Source organism: Oryzias latipes, chromosome 9 (genome assembly GCF_053564925.1).
Source record: "Oryzias latipes strain Hd-rR chromosome 9, Olatipes_Hd-rR_3.1".
Classification (NCBI taxonomy): Eukaryota; Metazoa; Chordata; class Actinopteri; order Beloniformes; family Adrianichthyidae; genus Oryzias; species Oryzias latipes.
The window spans coordinates 4,062,678-4,081,811 of NC_136245.1; the positions used below are offsets into that span (position 1 = coordinate 4,062,678).

The following is a 19,134-nucleotide window of genomic DNA, read 5'->3' on the forward strand; positions in this document are numbered from 1 at the left end:
GAAGTCTCTGTGAATAAAAAGTGTGCATGAGTGTTCAATAGTTTGGAGAATATTGAACACAATGAGGAAACAATGTATTTTACTTCTTTTTTTTAAAAACCTTCAACGTTTTTATCATCAAAACACCATGGAATCATTAACAGTCTTCATAAATTGTTGGTATTTATCAGGTTTTACTTCACATATTTGACGTGTTAAAAAAAAAGTAGTTATTGCTGCTAAAATCCAGGACCCTTGAAAGTCCTGCAATGTATAGTTTTTTTGTGTTTTGGGAGTAGTGAAGTAATCCACCTTCCAAGTCCTCCTTCCCGCCATTTATTGGTGGATGGTCCACCAACAAAATATTTGTATAGTGCCATCTGCTGTATCACTTGTCATGTGATAAATCCCAGAATTCTCAAACTGCGTTTAAGGACTAGAGAGAACTCTAGTAGACTCCCTGAATCCTTTTAGGAACAGAATGTTGGGATTTGTTTTCCTCTGTTTTTCATCAGGCAGGATTGTTTTAGCATCTGAAGTGAACCTCAGGTGATGAAACCAAACTCAACTGAAGTTCCCAGGTTTTCTGGAGTTCCTCCAGGTCAAAAGCGTCTGCAGAGATCTTCAGCAGAGAAGGCCGCTGATTGTCAGCTTGGCTTATCTTGTCCTGCTGGACAGTCTGGTCAGGTGAAGAAGGAGCTGTTGAGGCGGGAAGGTGGAAGAGATAAAGTGAGCAGATAAGTGCAGTATTAGTAGAGTTTCATTGATTAGCTGTAAAGAACAGTGTGCAGCATTGATCGGCTTTCAGAGGCAGTTTTACAGGATTTAGACTGAAAAGGAGAGAAAAAAAAACAGGTTTACGTGTAGAAAAACATCCAGAAAAAGAAAACAAGACAGTAAGGATGATCATCTGTCTGTGATAACAGTTCAGGCAGTTACTGAAAGTTTGCGTTTGTTCTGCAAACTATCATCAGAAGCTTCACTCAGCTGATGACAGATCTCACTTGGGTTTTTTTCTCTGCGCTCATAAACGTCAGACTCAAATACACAACTTTCTTCGGCTGAGCAAACCCACCTCTGAACCACTACCATAAATGTCTTACTATTTTGACTTTTCAACTTACTGTGACAATGGAAAACACTTTTTCTGATCAAAAGTGAAAAATGTGCCTTTGACTGACATTTGTGCTTAAAAACACCAAAAATGTAAAAAAAGGCAATTTTGCTCAAATTCATACTATTTTGACATTTCAACTCACTCTGATAACGGAAAACACTTTTTTTTACTCACCTTCAATTGCAGAGAAAAGTTACAAAGTGCAGCATGGTCGGGTGAAAAAAACTAAAAGTAGATTGTAAAAATGGCATCAAAGGGTTTATAAAACATGAAAACGAGCATATTATCAGGAATAAAAGGCAGCCCCATCAGTTTAAAGATATGCTGAATAAACCAAACTGTTTTAAACAAGACTCAGAGTTAGGCTGCGTTCATACCCAACATAATTTGTGTCAGTGGCGTCCAATTTCAATGTTATGTCAATTAACAGATGCGATCAGATCCAAACCAACTTGGAAGAGAGTCTGAATGTCTCCTCCTGAGCTTTAGGGTGTTTTTCATATTTGTGTTGAGACAATAACAAAAAGGTCCTCCAACTTTATTTTTATTTTTCCCTTGTGGACAAGTCATCAAACTGGGTCACAAGGAGATGGAAGTTCGGCTGAAAGCGGCCGGAGTTCAGACGCAGCTCCTGCAGTAGATGGTGAAGCTCACTGTCCTGGGAGAGTCTCCGAATGATGTCATGAGCCCATATATGGAGACGTGGTTACCGATGCTTTTGTTGGACTCTTTAAAATGAATCAATCAACATCATCTCTCAGCATCACCCGTGTCTTTCGTGAATTATAAATGAGATATACAAAAATGCTTCCATGTAGTGATGAGGCTGAAAACTTTGGACAGTAGCTCCTCCCACACATGGCGGGGGGGTTGACAGATTTAAGAATACATATTTGGACAAACATCGACTAAACAGGGCCAGAGGAAACAAATTTGTCATGCAAAACTTATTTAGTGTGAACACAGCATTAGTCTGGTGGAGGGGTAAGGCATTCCTTAGACACGGTGGTTCGGCAAAGAAAAATGAGATGTTCCCTCCTCTGGTTTTTAGGAACACACTATAGGTTTTGTAGAACAAATCTCAAAGATTAAGTTGAGGAAAAAAAGCTTAAAAGGGTACTGTTAGATGGTCTACCTAGACCACTTATGGGTGTACCCCATCCGCAGGGCAGAGCCCTGAGGGACCCCACAACTCATTTATCTTAGTTCTAACATTTTGCTACCCATTGCAACACTAAATTTTCTGCTAGAAAGGAAATCGACCAACTTAAGCTTGACCCTGACAAAAGAAGAAAAGAATAGAGACAGCTGATTGTGTCTGGATGACTGACTGGACCTAAAAGCCCCTGTTAGGTCCAGCAGCACCATCACAGTGCACTGTCCAGAATCTGCAGCCATGGGAACAATTTTAGACACGTTTAAAAGGACCGTCTCTGTTGAGTGGCTTTTCTAAAGCCAGATGTAAAAACATCTAGAATTTGATGATGTTCCAACAATTTTAGAAATGTTGAAAGTGAGCCTTAAGTATTTGGAATCAGGATGATTTAGGTTTGATTTATGACGATAGGATTAAACACACTATTTGTAAAGAAAGTAGAAATAGAACCACATTTTACAGGCAGATTGATCAATTTACTAAAAACAGGACTGACAAAATTAAAGATATTTTGAAATAGAGAGGTGGGGACAGTATCAAGTGGACCAGATGATGTGACCCAAATATGTAGGATGCAGTCAAAACATGACCTCGGGGAACCTCACTTGAAATAATATCCAATCACCTTCAGACTTCAGCTGAAATTCACAGAGAAATATGGACAGAAAGTCAACTCACCTTTCAAATCTTCCTTAACAGCAGTTAAACTGGTAAGCGAGGACGGCTTAAAGGTCAAGGCCGTGTCAAACAGCCACCACGTACATTTTGCGCATATTGGAAGAATGAAAATTGGTCATTTGTGAAAAAATTGTAGAAAAAGCAAGTAGAGTGATTCTTTACATGAAACTTTAGATGTATCACAAATGTTAAAACCACGAAAGAAGTAGGAATAAACCACCCGAAGAACACGTAAATTATTATTTTTAATGACTTTTGCACTGTTTATATGCAATTAATTAGTGAATTGTGCGTCCATCCATCCATTTTCTAAACCTGTCTTGTCACTTTCGGGGCTCCGGGCTGCCGGAGCCTAACTCGGCCACTAGTGGGCAACCGCAGGGTACATCCTGGACCCATGACGCATGTTTGTGGGCGGAAGCCGGGGTCCCTAGAGAAAAACCATGCATGCATGGGGAAAACATGCAAACTACACACACAAAGTTCCCCCATTGGTGTTCTGTTTCAGCTCCCCCAGCCTGGACTTGAACCAGGGGCCTTCTTGATGGCTAACCACTCCACCACCTTGCAGCCCAATTAGTGCATCATTTATGTAATTTTAACGTATACTTGATTTAAAAGCTACACATCTGTAGATCATGCGTGAAAAGTTCGTTAGACAGCCATGTGGACAGACATGGAACGGCTGTGGAAAGCCACGAATCTGCGAATGCATCTCTCAAAAATCACACACAACTGCGTAAGATTTACGTAATATTTGTGTATAAACGATCTAAACTGTGTAATTCTCAACTGACCAAAAATTTTTATGCACAGCTCAAAACTGAATTTGCGTAAAGACCCATTGGCCAAAACCCTCGAAAGACATCTGCACACATCGACAAATGAGAGAAACACTTGTATCACGAAATGCGCTAACGTAGTGGCTGTGTGACACAGCCCTTAAGTGTGTTACTTGCAAGACGTTACTTCTCAGCTGTTTTGGCATCATCACATGTTTGAAGCGTGTGGATTGAAACCAGAATCTTACATAACTGAAATGAGGAAAACCTGCTGCTGTCTGTCGCATGTTGAGTTTCCTCGTCTGTGTGTGGATGTGATGGAGTTGGTGCAGGACCGAGTGTTGTAACACCCTCCGGACACGATAACTCACGGCTGCATTAGTGACACGCATACACGGATAAATGCACACACCCGTCACACACACCCCCACGACTGACGGCCAAGCATCCATTTGCATGCCTGTGTCGGCACAGAGCTGCCCCTTAAAGTGTTTTCTCTGATAAATGAGCCGCATTCCTGTCTGCATGCGCGCACACACAAATACACACCTTACACACCAAAAGAAGATTCACTGTGTAATCAGCTCAGCAGGTCCTACTGGGAAGCTTCTCACACACCGTCTTTACCTCACTGTCAGATGCAGGAGCTTGAGCTGACACCGCCAACCTGCTGCAGCCCCTGATTACGTGTTTACAGATGTTCATCTACATCAGGAGTGTCAAATTTGAAATTCACAGTGGGCCAAAATGAAGCAGTCTCTTGAAATAAAGTCACAGGCCAAACTCAATATTTACTGAAAAATTAACTGCAACTGATGTGTAATGTTTAACCTTTTCACATGGAAACAAACTTTAGTTTTGCTGAAACACAGAATCTGGAAAAACCAAAGCTTGATATTACAAACCATGAGAAATTACATTTGAAATAAAAGACACATCAGTGGTATTTTTTTCTTATTTAAATAAATAAATAAATAAAGTATGTCTCTCCCCGTATCCTTTCAAGTTCTTTTTTAAAGTAAACATTTTTCAAAGCCAACAACCAAAGAACCAAAATTAACGTCATTCAATAAAAATCCACTGCCTTGCAGTAGAAAAAGTGCATAAAAAAACAGATATATAGTCAAGCTCAGTTTGCTACACTCTGTTTTTCTCTGCACAATGGTCTAGGCCAGATACCTGGCATCTTTTTTTAGATGTGAGTTCGTCAATGTCTGGGGTCGGGCTCTGAGCTGAGAAAAACCTCGTATTTTAGCCGGCCTGTCTTAAAGCTCCTATTGTCCATCTGTGGTTTGGCCATTTTTGTGGAGGGTGAAATTAATTTGTCCGATGTGAGCATGGCTGTCCATGATTGTCCACAGAAACAAGGAGCGCTTGCCGGTCGGTACTGACTGCGGGCCAACGTACTAGCAAAGCATTATGGGATTTGTAGTATTAGCGGTATAGTGTGTACCGCGGGCCAGCTCTAATGCACATTTGAAATGATCTCGCGGGCCAATTAAAATTACACTGCAGGGCAAATTTGGCCCCTGGGCCTGAGTTTGACACATGTGCTCTACATGATGGAGTTTCTCAGGCTTGTTCAGAACCAAAGTGCCACTTGAGCCTTGGACTGATAAGAATAAGCTTCACTTTTCTGTTCTCCAATCAGCAAATAGATTGATTGCACATCCTACCTTTCTTGAGCTCTAAAGATGATTTATTTTATTTACCAAACAGACAACAGACAGTGGAAAAAGAACAGATTCATCAGAGGTCATGCGTGCATTTCGATGTACCTGCACACACAGAAAAAAGGATGTAAATCTGTAGGAAGGAGGAGGCGCCGCCTCAGATGAAGGCTGCAGAGTTTGCAGATGGAGTGACACTGACAGACATAAAGTGCTTACATCCAGAGAATAATAAATGAGGCAGTTTCCTTTAATTCTCACACTCATTTACTGCATCGATTGTTTGCTGGCCGTATGGACAGCACAGAGGAATGCTATCGGCTCAGGTCATCACCTTATAAACACGCTCAACGCCTCTTCAATACAGTCAGAGAGGAGCTGCACGGATGGACGGAGGGATGGATTTATAATGAACACAGAAGCTGAGACACATCGACTGGCTTTAACTGCTTATGATCTCCATTAACTGGAGTCCTCAGCTTTCTGCTGATTTATCTTCTTGTCTCTGGTGGCATCTTCACCGAGGTTTCCACAGCTGAGATATTCAAGTCAAATTAATAATTATTATAGCAGCAGCTGCTGCTGCTGTGGAACTCGAACCTGAACCAACAGGCTTTGAGTGTGTCCTCTTCAGAAAAGCAAAGCAGTTCTAGAGGTTTGGATTGGAAGAAGGAGCATTTACTGTGACTCATTACTTCAAACAGAACCTCCATCTGCAGAGAACAGGTGAAGAAGAATCCAAAACTACTTAACTGGATACTACTGATTGTTTTCTTTACCTTAAAGTTGCACTCTGATCATCTCTTGATCTATTGTAAAAGTTTTCCCAAAGGTCTTTTGATTATGATGATGCTGTTTTTAGCCAAAACAAAATAAAAGCCTGTGTGGCAGGTGTTAGGCCTGGGGAATCTGCTGTCATTGCAATGGGGCGCCTGTGCTGGTGGGGACTGGGAGATGGTTGCCTCACCAATCGCGGATCAGTCTGCCAGCTTTCCCCGACCGACCCTCCTTCCTCTTACAACACTTATTAGGACAATGGGGGGGTTATTGGTAGTGGCTCCTCTCCCAAGGTTGTTGCATGGAATTGGCGCCTCCCTTCTCGTTTTAATTGCACCTTAGACATGTAGAACCCTTGGTAGGGGGGGGCTTGGACATCACTGCCACCTGAGTTCCCTGGTGGAACCATGACCCGGGGATCATATTACATCTGAGCCAGGGGGAGTGTCCGTGTCCCCGTGGTGCGGGTTTTGGTCCTTGCTCTTGAGCGTTGGCCCCCTCTAAGATTCCAACTGTGGGTGAGCCTGGCCGGGCAATGTTCACTATGCCCCTCAGGGACCCCCACTTCCTTATGGGCGGAGGTGGGCGACCCCTGCCTTGCTCTCTCCCGACATCCCGCGTGCTGAGAGGGTGTTTGCCTGGAGTATGGGGTGGGTCTCCCTTGGGGGGCCCTGGCTCGTTCCTGGGGTTGGGGAGGGTGGGTGCCCGGAACTCCTGGGAAGTGGTGGGCGGCTCGCCTGGAGCTGGCAGGCTGTCCAGGGGTGGGGTCCAGTGCTGGGCCCACTGGCGGGACGGAGGGCCCAGCTGGGGAGGGCTGGGGCCCGCACTCTCCGTGCTCCTATGCCTCTCTGCTCTTTGGCGTTGGGGGCCGTGGGGCGGTTTTGCTAGCCCTGGTCTGGGTGTCTGACTGCATTGCGGGCAGATTCCCTCTATCTGCTATACCATACCATTGTCGGGGGGCCCTGGCTACCGCTATAGCTTCAGCGGGGGTCTTGTTGTAGGGACAGCCGTGCACTCTCCCTCTTTTTGCATTCCATCATCCTCCTCAGTAGAACATAAAGACCCACCTGAGCAGAGGTATCAGCTCACCTTTGCACAAATAGTATGTGGGACAGAATGAAAGGCTTTACGTATGTTGGTTTGTATGCATATGTGTGCGTGAACTGTAGTTGTGTTGACATGATTGTATGTGAAAGTTTTTGGAGCCAACAGGTATGTTTGTAACACTTAAGAGTATGTGTGTGGACAGTCCCCCCACCCCCCTTAGTATTTTGTTTGTGGATAATTTGAAATATGATGGGTGGTACATAAAATGTTCTCCAATTCTAAAATTACCTGTTTAGGCCTCTCAGTTGTTTGTAAATCTGCCTCACCAGCCAAAACCTTCACAATACGTCACATCCTCCGTGTCCGCCATGCATTGGAATGAGAGACACAGACACCGCTCACTGTAGCGTTTAGGCTGAAAACATTTGGTGGTAACTCCTCCCACACGCGGCTGGGGTGTCAACCTTATAAACACATTTTTGGACAGGCGTTGAGCTATGGCAAGCAAAAAGTATCGTAAATCATCATGAAAAGTGGTGTAAAGAACGGTGTTTTGGCCATCAAAAATTACGTTTTTTTGCTCTTGCAGCAAATTTGGAGAGGCGTTTGACGCCGGTACCCCCATAGACTCTCAACAGCTCCCATTAAAGAAATTACTGTTTGTTTGTTTTTTTACGACACTTCATCAACATCTCCTTCTCTGTCTTCAGACTTTGACAGTTAACACATTTTAAAAGTGCAATCTATCGACAAGACAATAAATGTAAATCTGGAATTAATTATAGCGTCGTATGAATCTGCGTTTCTCTTACTTTCTTTCTTGGAAATTGAATTTTACGTAAAAACGAATGAGGTACTCCTTACAGTCACTTAGCACCCCTGAAGCTACCGCAGAGACAGAATCCTGGAGCCGCCCCTGGTGATCCGTGTTCTGTTTATCGCTGCAACCACAGCTCTGCTGGACGAGGAGAAGAGTCTCTCAGATCACCTGGATTTATGTGTCTCTCCTGAAGTCATCTTTACCCTTTCACGTGTTCTTAAGGAAACACATCATCACACATTTCTGGTATTAATCTGCAGAAAAGTATATATTTAGCTTAGCTCTGCCATAAATACTCTCACACTACATGCAGTTTTACACTTCACCCAGCCGCTGTGCGTAAATGATGAGGGGCGAACCCCAGTGCCTCTGAAGGTTGTATATTTTCAGCTTGCCCTCCCCTCCACCTCTCCCTATAAATTTAGCGTAGTGAATCCTCCTGTTAACAGTATGCTTACTTCTCCTAAGTTGAAGAGCTGAAGAGGAAGCGAGTGTGAGGAGTGAGGAGTTCATATCTGTGTGTCTGACGTCGAGTTTGTAGATCTGTGTGGCTGCAGAGAGCTGTGGAAACCTCACCTGGAGATCTGAACTCATCTTGGAGGAGATGGTTGGAGTGGACCTTCATGTTATTATACAGTAAATCATGCTGTGAAGTGTAGCAGCAGTTTGTCGGTGAAAATGTGAATGCTGGAGAGAATGAAAGAATAAAAGAAACTTACAAACTTGAAAGATTCTAATTTAGCTAAAAAATCTCAGAGGGATTAAAGAGAATAATCATTTTATTACAATTGAATCGGTGAATTCAAAAGGGGCCCAAGTCCACACATTTTTTTTTATAGATATTTATTTTGGTTGTGTTAAACAAACAAACTTAAAAAAAACATCAACATAAGCATTGAAACTGAACAATGTCAACATAAACATTGAAAAAAACAACATAAACATTGAACAAAATTAACCGAAAAAGGTGTTGGGTGAAGCCAAGGCTTATTTCCCCAACCCTGAATACAAACATCACATCTACCCACAAATTGTTAGAACCTTAAATAAGAAAAGAAAAAGGAAGAGGAGAAAAACAAGAAACAAAACAAACACAAACACTTCTCAAAATTACCTCACAACCACCAGAGTCTCTCAGTCAAAATAGAGATATTATCTGTTCTATGGTCTTCAAGGGAAAAGCTATCTGATTATGTGCAAAAAAGTCCCAAGTCCATTGTAATGTATTGGTTATGCTTGACATTTAAAATGCATTAAGTGCAAAATTCCTGGACTTGGGCCTCTCTTGCATGGGTTTAGCTTTACCCCACAGATGGCAGCACTAGTTATCCAATATGGCAGCACCCCTGTTTAATTCAAGAAGGGCCGAAGTCCAGAGACTTTAGTTTGCTAGTCCTCTGAAATTATAAAAGTGAGGTGCTTCATATTATAACATTTGTAAGCTATGAACTGGTGCTACATCTGGGTAAAGTATTAATCATTTGGTGTAGCCTCCTTTAAGCTATGCAAATAAAATCACTTCCTGGAAAAACAAACCTCTTGGACTTGGGCCCCTTTTGAACTAACCGATTCAATTCACAGCAGATCTTTTCTGTAAAAAACAAACCTTCCCTTTTTGTCTTTCAGATTTATGACGCAGAGGGAACTTTACTGCACTTTATCGATGGAAATGATCCCAGTAAGTCCAGTTGGATGAGGTACATCCGCTGCGCCAGACACTGCGGAGAGCAGAACATGATGGTGGTGCAGTACAGGTGAGGATCCAGGCTTCACTTTCTGAACAAAACAATTGTCCATTTGGAAAAAAGAGATGTTCCCCTTTTGCCGTCTGTTTCACAAATTTATTTCACCGCGGCTATGCATGTTTTTTTCAGTTTTTATTCTTATTGTTGTGTTCATTTAACAAAACACTGCTTTCTGCGTCCTGATTGGCCGCATCTCCTGTACAGCGAAGTGCCAAGTCCAGCTTGTCAGACTTACATAAATCTTCATGGCGATCAGGTCTTTTTTTTTTCATTCTATAATACTGGACTTCTTTATCTATAAGTTTTGAACTTTGAGAATTTAAACAATAGAGAAAAGTGTGGAAATATCTGAAAAAAGTGTATAAAGTGTGTAGTGAGGAGTTTTACACGCTAATAACATCTACAATCCTCCTTTATCCTGCGTTATTTATGGTCCCCCATGATTATTGTAGGGAATTCTACCATTTGCATCAAATTTGAAACGCATATTTTTGACACCCCTACCTCATCCGCATGATCCAAACTGTCCCTAAATACCCATAGTATAAAAGATGGCATGTTTTCTGTCCTGTAGTTCATCATAATTCCACTAGGGGCAGCAGAAGGGCTTTTCCTGCTCATTTCCAAATCGATGCTTTCACGAAAACTTGATCCCTGGTGGAAATAGTTTTGATCATTTTCAAAACTTTATTTGTTTTAATTTTTTAAATAAACATTTGCTGCAATGAAATAATTCAAAATGTTTTGATAATTAATTCTTTATAAAAGTTCTATAAAGTTTTTTTTTTACCCTAAAAGTTTAATTAAGACCAACATTTTATTGAAAGCAGTTTTTTATTATTGTTCACACAAATGTAGACAGAGTGAAAAAGTTTTAGATCCAAATCAAATGAGCATTAGATGGAAAACTGATATAATCAAACCAAAATAGTTAAACCAGAAACATGATTAATCCATTGTGTCATTTTAAATGAAAGCAATGTTAGCTAAAAGCAAAAGCAGCACATCTCATAGAATAGTACAGTTCTTGTCTGAAGCGCTCTGCATCTGTTTTTCAATCCACTCGTTGAGTTCTTCGTCATGCTTCACCTGAAGTTGACTTGTGGCTTCATTCCGAGCTTCCTCGTCCACTTGAGAAAGTTTTTCCTGGAGGTCACTTTTTTCTTCATCTTGTTTTTTCTTCAGGAGCTCGTACTGCTTCTTGTACGTTTTGTCCTTGATAAGGTTTTTCAGAATGATCTTGTTCTTCTTCTGCTCCTTCTCCTTCAGTTCCTCGATCTCTTTGTCATGTTTAGCCATGAGCGCAGTAAAGTCTTTCACGTATTTTTCTTTGAACTCGTTAAACTCCTCAGCTTGCTTCCTGGCCTCCTCTTCATTTCTCTCCTTGATCTCCTCCATTTTTTTCAGGTAGCTTTCCTGCGTCTCTCTCAGTTCCTTCTCCTCCTGAGCTTTTCTGATTTTGTCTTCTTCTCTTCGTTTGATTTCATAGTCACTTCTTTCTCTGTCGTATTCTTCTTTGAGCTTCTGGAGCTGGGCCCTCTCCTGCTCCTGCCTCTGTTGCTCTTCTTCTTTTCGTTTCTGCCACCACTGTTTGCGTTCTCTTTCCCAGGATTCCCGTTCTTGCTGCAGCTCTTCTTTATACGTTATTATGTCTTTGTCAGAAACTGCATTTCTCTCCAGTTCTGATTTCATTTTCTCCTCCAGAGATTTTAGTTTTTGGCTCCACTCTCTCCGCAGATGTTGCTCTTTGATTTTCTGATTTTTATCCTCCTTTTCTCTTTCCTCCTCCTCTTTCTTTTTTTTCTGCTCCTGTTGTTTGATGTACTCTTCCTTCTCTCTGAGCGCTTTCTCTTTCTCCGTTCTTTCTTCCTGGATCTTCATCTTCTTTGCTTCGATTTCCTTCTCAAACTCTTTCTGCAGTTTCTCCTTCTCTCTCTGCATCTCCTCCTCCTTTTCCTTCAGGATCCTCTGCACCTCCTTTTGGATGGCTCTCTCGGCCTCCTGGAACATTTCTGATGTGTAGCAGCTGGCACCGTTTTTCTTCACCATTGTGTCGATCTTATTCAGAAGTGCAGCGACCTGTTGGTGGTTCTTCTGATCTTTGTTGTTGAGAACGTGGTACCGTCCTCCACAGGATTCAATCAGCTCCTTCATGAATTTGTCATTGGCTTCCTCTATGTAGCTCTCAATTGTTTGATCCTGAAGATCATCTCCTCTGGTGAAAACCAGGATGATAAAATGGACTGAGTTCTTGCCGAAGAACTCTCTAATAAGATCCACGGTGTCTCTTTCTTCCTGCGTGAAGCGACCGACCTGCACCACCAGCAGGAAGACATGAGGTCCAGGAGCCATCAGGCTGATGCACTTCACCATCTCTTGCTTCACTTCATCGTTGGACAGATTGGTGTCGTACAGACCAGGCGTGTCAACCACAGAAACCATCCTCCCGTCGACCTCCGCACTCTGTTTTTTACAGAGGGTGGTCACAGATTTCATACTAGGTTTGGAGTTAAAACAGTTTTTCCCCAAAATCGTGTTTCCAGTTGCGCTCTTCCCGCAGCCGGTCTTCCCAACCATCACTATCCTCAGAGGTTCAGGCTTCAGTTTTCCATCAGTCGTTGTCATCTGGATGTCTTGTTTTTGAATTGTTCGTGGTTTTATCATCATTTCTCTTCTAAATGACTGAGATCCCACAGCCGAAATCTTCTCCACGAGGCTGAGTAAACCAGAAACCTGCTGCTTGTCTTTGACGTTGAAGACCATGTACTGACCCGGCCAGCTCTGACGGAGCTCCTGGATCTTCTTGTTTTCTGTCATGGAGCTAACCACCTCTGCATCTGCTGGGTCTGACTCCACAGCAAAAAGAATGACGGTGAAGGCCTTGAACTGAGAGCCGAAGATTTCCTGGAGCACCTCCAGCTCCTTCTTGTCTTTATCGCTGATGCTTTCCACAGGTAGAACCATGACGAAGGCATGGACACCTTCAGGATTCCAGAGAGATAAAGAGGCTTGTGTGATCTTACCGGTTACTTGAGGGCTGTTCCCATACAAGGCAGACATCTCGATAAGAGACACCAGGCGTCCGGACACTTCTGCCTCTCTCTTGGCATGCCTTGTGTCAAGGGCTTGTTGATTGTTTTTTCCCATAATCACGTCGGCAACTGAACTCTTCCAAATTCCATGTCTCCCACAAAGCACTATGTTCAGAGGGGGTTGAAAGGTTGCAGATGTTCTTTTATTGGTTTCAAGTCCCTCTGAGAAGTTCAGATGGCTTTGTCTGGTGTTGCTTACAATCGCCGTCATCTTGTCCATGAGCTCTTTAATGTCCTTATTGAGAAGATCTTGCCTGTCAAAGTGGACTATCTGCATCCTTCCTCCACAGTCTTGCTTCAGCTTGTTAATGGATGGGGTCTTTGGCTCCTCCTTGTTCAAAAAGATCACTATGGAGTGCTTCCCGGCTTCGGGTCCGAAGAAACTCTGGATGAATTTGAGGCGTTGTCTGTCGTCCTCGTTAAAGTCATGGGGCTTCACCATCAGCAGCAGGATGTTAGGTCCTGGCGGGCAGAGAGCCACGCACTTTTTCATCTCGTGCTTCACTTTTTCCTGTGACTGACTGAAGATGTCGGCAGTGTTGACCACAGTTACGTTAGTGTTTTGAAACAATCCTTTAGTGATTGTGGTGTTTGGAGACAGTTTTGATAAAAAGAAATCTTTTTTTCCTGTGATGAGGTTAGACAGCATGTTCTTTTTATTTTGGCTCTTTCCAAACAAGAGAACTCGAAGTTCCGGCGCTGCGAAAGAACAACAGCAGAGGAACATTATAGACGTTTTCTCGAACACTTATGTAATGTACAAGTTATTTATGTTTAAAAGACATTTTCTAAACAGTCCAATGAATTACTTTACTGTACTTTAAAGACCTAATTACTTTAAAAAAAAACAACAATAGTGCGGTTCATATTCTGGATTATAATCTTAAATATGACTTCATTTTGGTCGTGTTTACTGATGTCGAAGTAATTAAAAGGTACACAACACTCTGTTAAAACGGCAATCTGTTTCTTTTATGTGTTACTATTAAGGTTGGGAGTTACAAGTATTGTGAATACGCCAACGCAGCTAACATTTCTAATGAAGCTATTGTGAAGCATGCTGCAAAGAAGTTCTGTGAACACAGTTAATCAAGTCTTATTGACTGATGGAATCATCTGTGACTAATTTCTCGCTAAATGCGCCTTATATATGACTTAAGTTCAAAAATGGACCATTTAATAATAATGGACCATTTAATAAGACCATTTGGGTCTTATAAATATATCAATCTATCTATCTATCTATCTATCTATCTATCTATCTATCTATCTATCTATCTATCTATCTATCTATCTATCTATCTATCTATCTATCTATCTATCTATCTATCCATCCATCCATCCATCCATCCATCCATCCATCCATCCATCCATCCATCCATCTATCTATCTATCTATCTATCTATCTATCTATCTATCCTTATGTATTTAGCACTTTTCATACAAAAGGTTACACAAAGTGCTGTACACCAAAATATATATAAAAAAGAAAGCACAATACTATAAGATATAACCCCACCCCACGCACACACGTGCACAGACACACAAAACCTCCAACCCCCTTAACTGATGTAGATAGACATTGGAAAACAGGTTTATAATCCAGTGCGCCCTTTAGTGCAGAAAATACAGTGAGCATGCCGCTTAAACGTCTGCAGGCCAACCGTCACTGAATGTGACTTCTTTCTGTCATGATCTGGATATGCGGTTTAATAGATTCATCAGATGCCATCCTCTCACTACTCAAATTATTGTCTGACATTAAACAGGTCTGTGACTTGAAATGGGTTGGGGACCACTGCTATAGACTGAATGGTTTCAGCTATGATCTGTCCTATGAGGCAAAATATTACTGTGCCAGACATTGGGGTCAAACATACTCTGGGGTAATTACATTCTCTGGAGGGAGAGGGACCTCAATATATTCTGTTGTTTGAAAATCTAGTTGATGAGAATCAATGAGACTCACCGTGTGCTAAAGCTCCTGCTGCCATGGCGTCCTGTAATGGCGGCTGATCGCTATAGCTGTGGCACAGATGCGTTGGTACCTGATGGATTAATGGAAGCACAAGTTCAGCTTACTGAACTGAATTTGCCATGCAATCACACTATGACGAAATGAGACTTTCAAAATGCAAAGCTGCAATTGTGTGCCGTCACAGGATCATGAAAGTGCTGTGATCAGAGGAGAAAATGTCAGTTTTGCTCTCTACACTGTACTTTAAGCCATGATGGCCCAAAAGGAATTGGAACAGAGGTGGAAGGGTTAACACCATCTGCCATGATTAGAGGAGATGCTAGACGGAACCTTTCTGGCACTTTACCATCCTAGACCGTGACCAACCCTTCCTAAAACCGTTTGAGTAACTGTGCTCATCATGCTGGAGAGTATCATAAAGCGTGTGGTGTTTTTTCTTTTCATGATGTTGATTGTTTCTTTTTCTTTCTTTTTTTAATTTGGTGCATAAAGTTGCTTGATTGTTTCTTCTACAACTTCCACTAAAGAGCTGTTAAAGACGACCACTGAAGGAGCTGAAGGAGCAACGTACAAAAGCCTCTCAGGACTGTGTTTTAGGACTCGCCCGTTTTTGTTTCTTCTTTTGGTTTCTGTTTCACCACAGGAACCCTGACAGTGAGTTGCATGTAGGATTTACCTGCAGTTTTTTGACAGAAGTCTTTCCCCACCCACTGGAACTACGGCAATTCCAGTGGATTGTGAAGCTGATTAAAGCAGTCTTGTGCTGAAATGCAACACTTTACAGTAGTAAAGTGTTTATGGAAGCAACATAAATCACTTGATTCTGTTGCAGAGAAAAGCAGCTTTGAGCTCTTACGGAACACTTCACTTTTTCCAAAGTGCAACACATCGGTGCAAAGCCAAGTTGGTCCGCGTCAGAATGAGCAAATTCACAGTGATTGCGTAAACCAGGGGTCCCCAAATCCAGGCCTCGAGGGCCGGTGTCCTACATGTTTTCCAACCAACCTGCCATTGAAGCTCCTTATTGGCTAAACACACCTGACAAGGTAATCAGCAGCAAATAAGGCAGGGTTTCTGGAAAACCAGCAGGACACCAGCTCCCGAGGCCTGGGTTTGGACACCCCTGGCGTAAACAGTAGAAGAGTTGTGTTATTTTGATGTCGCTGAAGACATCTCTGGTGTCAAAGGGTTAAGGCGACAGCACATGGAACCATGTGGTGGCAGTGGTAGTCCATAGCGGTTTTCCATCTAAACTAGAACCAAGGCCACTTATCTTCTAGTATCAGATGCGTCCAGACTGGCTCAGCTGTGCTCATTGGCAGTAAAATATGCTGAACTGGATATTGTTTTGCTATTGGTAGAATACATCAACTTACAATATTTGAAATTGAGTTTAGTATTTTTTGAGCGGATCTGTTTCTTCACAGCTTTCATTCCAACAGTTCTCCTTTGTCTTCTGCATTTGTTCTTTCGTTTTCAATTCTCCAGAACCAATGTGGTGGAGCAGGTTAGGGCAGACTGAAGATCTGATAGATTTTAATCAGCAGCTCAGATAACAAGAGATCCAATCACAAAAACACAGATAAGTTGAGGTGGAAGTTCAGCTGTCATCTGATAAAGACAAACAGTATGTCACGCTTTAGTTCCCCCCATCGGGATAAAGAAAGTCTGTCATTTTAAATGAGGAGAAAGGTCATAGTCTCACTTCTGGCCCTGCAGGTTGATCTGCTGTCAACCACGTAACCCGGTCTGGTCCTGGTCCCCGTTCTTGTTGCCCGTAGGTTAGGATTTGGTCATCTCTAAGCCAAGAGGAATGTCTTTATGTTTGTGGTCGTCTTGCTATAGGCTCAAATGAGGATCTTTTGACCCACAAACCGATCAAGAGCAAAGTAAAACTCTTAAAATGGTCTCTTTTCGCTGGAAAAGTCTGATTTGAGAATGGTGTCAAAACCAGTTGGTGTTTGTATTCATCAGTTTCATGAACACTTTAGAGGTCAACTAAACCAAAACCTGTTGTTTGAGCTGCAAGGAATTGTTAGCAATGATAGAGATTACCACTAAAAGTGACCCACCTTGATGGAGGAACATTGACTTTTTCACCAAGGTTAAGCCAAATAGCTTTAAATTGCACAAATAAAATGCATAAATTCTTTATTAAGAATGAACCCACAGATCCAGACTGAACAAAAACACAGTTATATATATATATATATATATATATATATATATATATATATATATATATATATATATATGAATATTTACTTGAATCGCTTTTGAAGTTTACCTGCAGGGTTTAGTCACCAAAGCGAGCTCTCTGTGGTTCTGTCTGACTCTGAATTCTTTCTGAAACAGTTGCTTGCTATTATAAACAAAATGTTCTGAAGCACATGAACAATCTTTGATTTCACTGCGCTTTTCATTATTTTGTGTGATTACAGAGATTGCAGGTATGCGGACGTGCTGCTTTCTGCGTCATTGGTAGAAACCAGTTTATCTTTATCACTCAGTATCACTATGTAGTAGAGATAATCTTTTCCATCTGTTGAGCTTCAGTTATTTATCGATTTAGTAAATTGTGGATCAATAAAAAACTTTAAAAGTACTTTTTTTTATAAAATTTTGATCAAATTAAACATGTTTTTAAGAATATTTCATGATACATTAAAATTATTTTTTATTTTCATTACTGCTCCCCAACATAAATCATTTGTTGTCCTCATCTTCCTTTCAAAGAAGTCTTCTTTTCCCATTAGCATGATGAAAACGGACACAGGTGAGCTGGGAAATAGATGAATTACATGATTTTGGTGCAAAGATCTGCAAACTCTGCTTTCATTCCCACAAAACCGGATCAAATTTGATATAGACATGTGCTAATTTATCCTCTGGCATCATCATCCTATGATTGTTTTCATGTCATCTCTAAATCCAGTTTCACTCGCACGATAACATCAATAATACAGAAAAAAAAACATTTTTCCAGTTTAAATCTTCTAGGTCTAATAATTTAGTTCTCTGTTAGTTATTTATTAATGTTTTTCATTGTGCTGTTTTGAATTGAGTTTCTGTTTGTTTTTATAGGCTAATTCAAAAGTTTTACCCCTGATTTATTGTTTATGTGTTATTCTCATGGATGATTGTATCTTTTTTTGTGTTTTTGTTCCACTTGACTTGTTTTTTGTTGTTGTTGTACACCTGCGCATCTGGTCATATTTGTTTAACTAAACAAATACGACCAGATTAGTTAAGTATATGAACAAATAGGAACATGTACAGACATCCAGCAAATATGAGAATACATTTCAGCTAAACCAAAATGTGATCAAATTTTAGAAATAAAATAACCTTGAAATACAAGTTATTTTTCTTCAATCCACTTAGCATTTTTAATAAATCCATGCTCGACATTAGCAGATACAATGATGTAAAACTTACGTGTCACCAATTGAAAGGCTTGTAGAGAAAGTCTGCGGCCCTGTAGCTCCTTCTCACCTGAGGAGCAAAGAAAAGTCAGGGTTACTCAGAGTTAGAATGCCGTCACGACTTCATGAAGGACTCACAGACTCGGACTCTGCAGCTCTCCTCTGACGATCTGCCGTCTGACCGACATCCAAACGCATCGCGCCTCACCAGACTTATATCAGCACAATCGGGAAGTCGCTCTGCATTCAGGTATGAGGAAAATGCACATGAATCTATGCATTGGGATTCTCTGCATTTTTTACGCTCATTTGACATGAAGAATGTGGAATCCTGGACCCGCCTGGTGCAGATGCTGCGTGGGGTCACGCTCTGATGGGGAAATGAGCTGGAGGCTTGTTGACTTAACGTGTTTCTATGGACTGATTGGAATCAGTCATATGAACCCATCAATGCACAGAAACTTAGTACAGGGGAATCAGGTTTTGTCTTCAGCCTTCCTGCTGTCATGTTATACTCAAAGAAGTAAAAAACAGTTCATTTCTGAACATTTTCCTAAATTATACTTTATTCTCAGTTTCTGTCCACTGGAGCGGCTTTGTGTCGTCATCTCAGGAACCACAAGAATCTCTCAAGGAGATACTTCTTAGATCTTAGATCCTTTTCTTCTGTTTCAGACTCTTGAATGCTTTGAAACTCCGAAGCACGTCTAAGAGATCTTCTTTGGAAGATCTGCACTGTGTTTTATGGTTTCAGCTTTTTTCAGTGTTCAGCTCACTCAGAAGATTCCTGCTTCTCTTTTTGGTTTTGGTCACTTTCATGCTTGAAAAATGAAATAAAACTTTCAGCAGTGACTTGGTTGAATGCGGA

General features: G+C 41.4%; 2 protein-coding genes across 5 annotated transcripts in view; one reads left to right on the top strand and one right to left on the bottom strand.

The window, feature by feature from the left end:
- prdm6 (PR domain containing 6) overlaps positions 1-19,134 on the top strand; it is a 102,530-nt gene that overhangs the window by 31,605 nt on the left and 51,791 nt on the right. For all 3 annotated transcript variants that reach the window (XR_013657912.1, XM_023958809.2, XM_078952148.1), the window contains exon 5: positions 9,653-9,780. Coding sequence is in view for 2 of the 3 variants with exons in the window: in XM_023958809.2 (XP_023814577.1) it covers positions 9,653-9,780 (128 nt within the window). In the remaining variant the exon portion in view is untranslated. The remainder of the gene's footprint in view (positions 1-9,652; positions 9,781-19,134) is intronic.
- On the bottom strand, positions 10,587-18,463 carry LOC101163984 (GTPase IMAP family member 8). Of its 2 annotated transcripts, XM_011479679.4 has the most exons (4): positions 18,405-18,463; positions 18,280-18,336; positions 14,833-14,911; positions 10,587-13,562 (listed from the first exon to the last, which is right to left on the bottom strand). In XM_011479679.4, exons 3-4 carry the CDS (start codon positions 14,855-14,857, stop codon positions 10,780-10,782), a joined length of 2,808 nt encoding a protein of 935 aa, XP_011477981.1. In that variant the 5' UTR covers positions 14,858-14,911; positions 18,280-18,336; positions 18,405-18,463; the 3' UTR covers positions 10,587-10,779. The 2 variants fall into 2 exon arrangements, with proteins under 2 accessions (XP_011477981.1, XP_023814576.1); XM_023958808.2 differs by lacking the exon at positions 18,405-18,463 and having other exon boundaries at positions 18,280-18,398.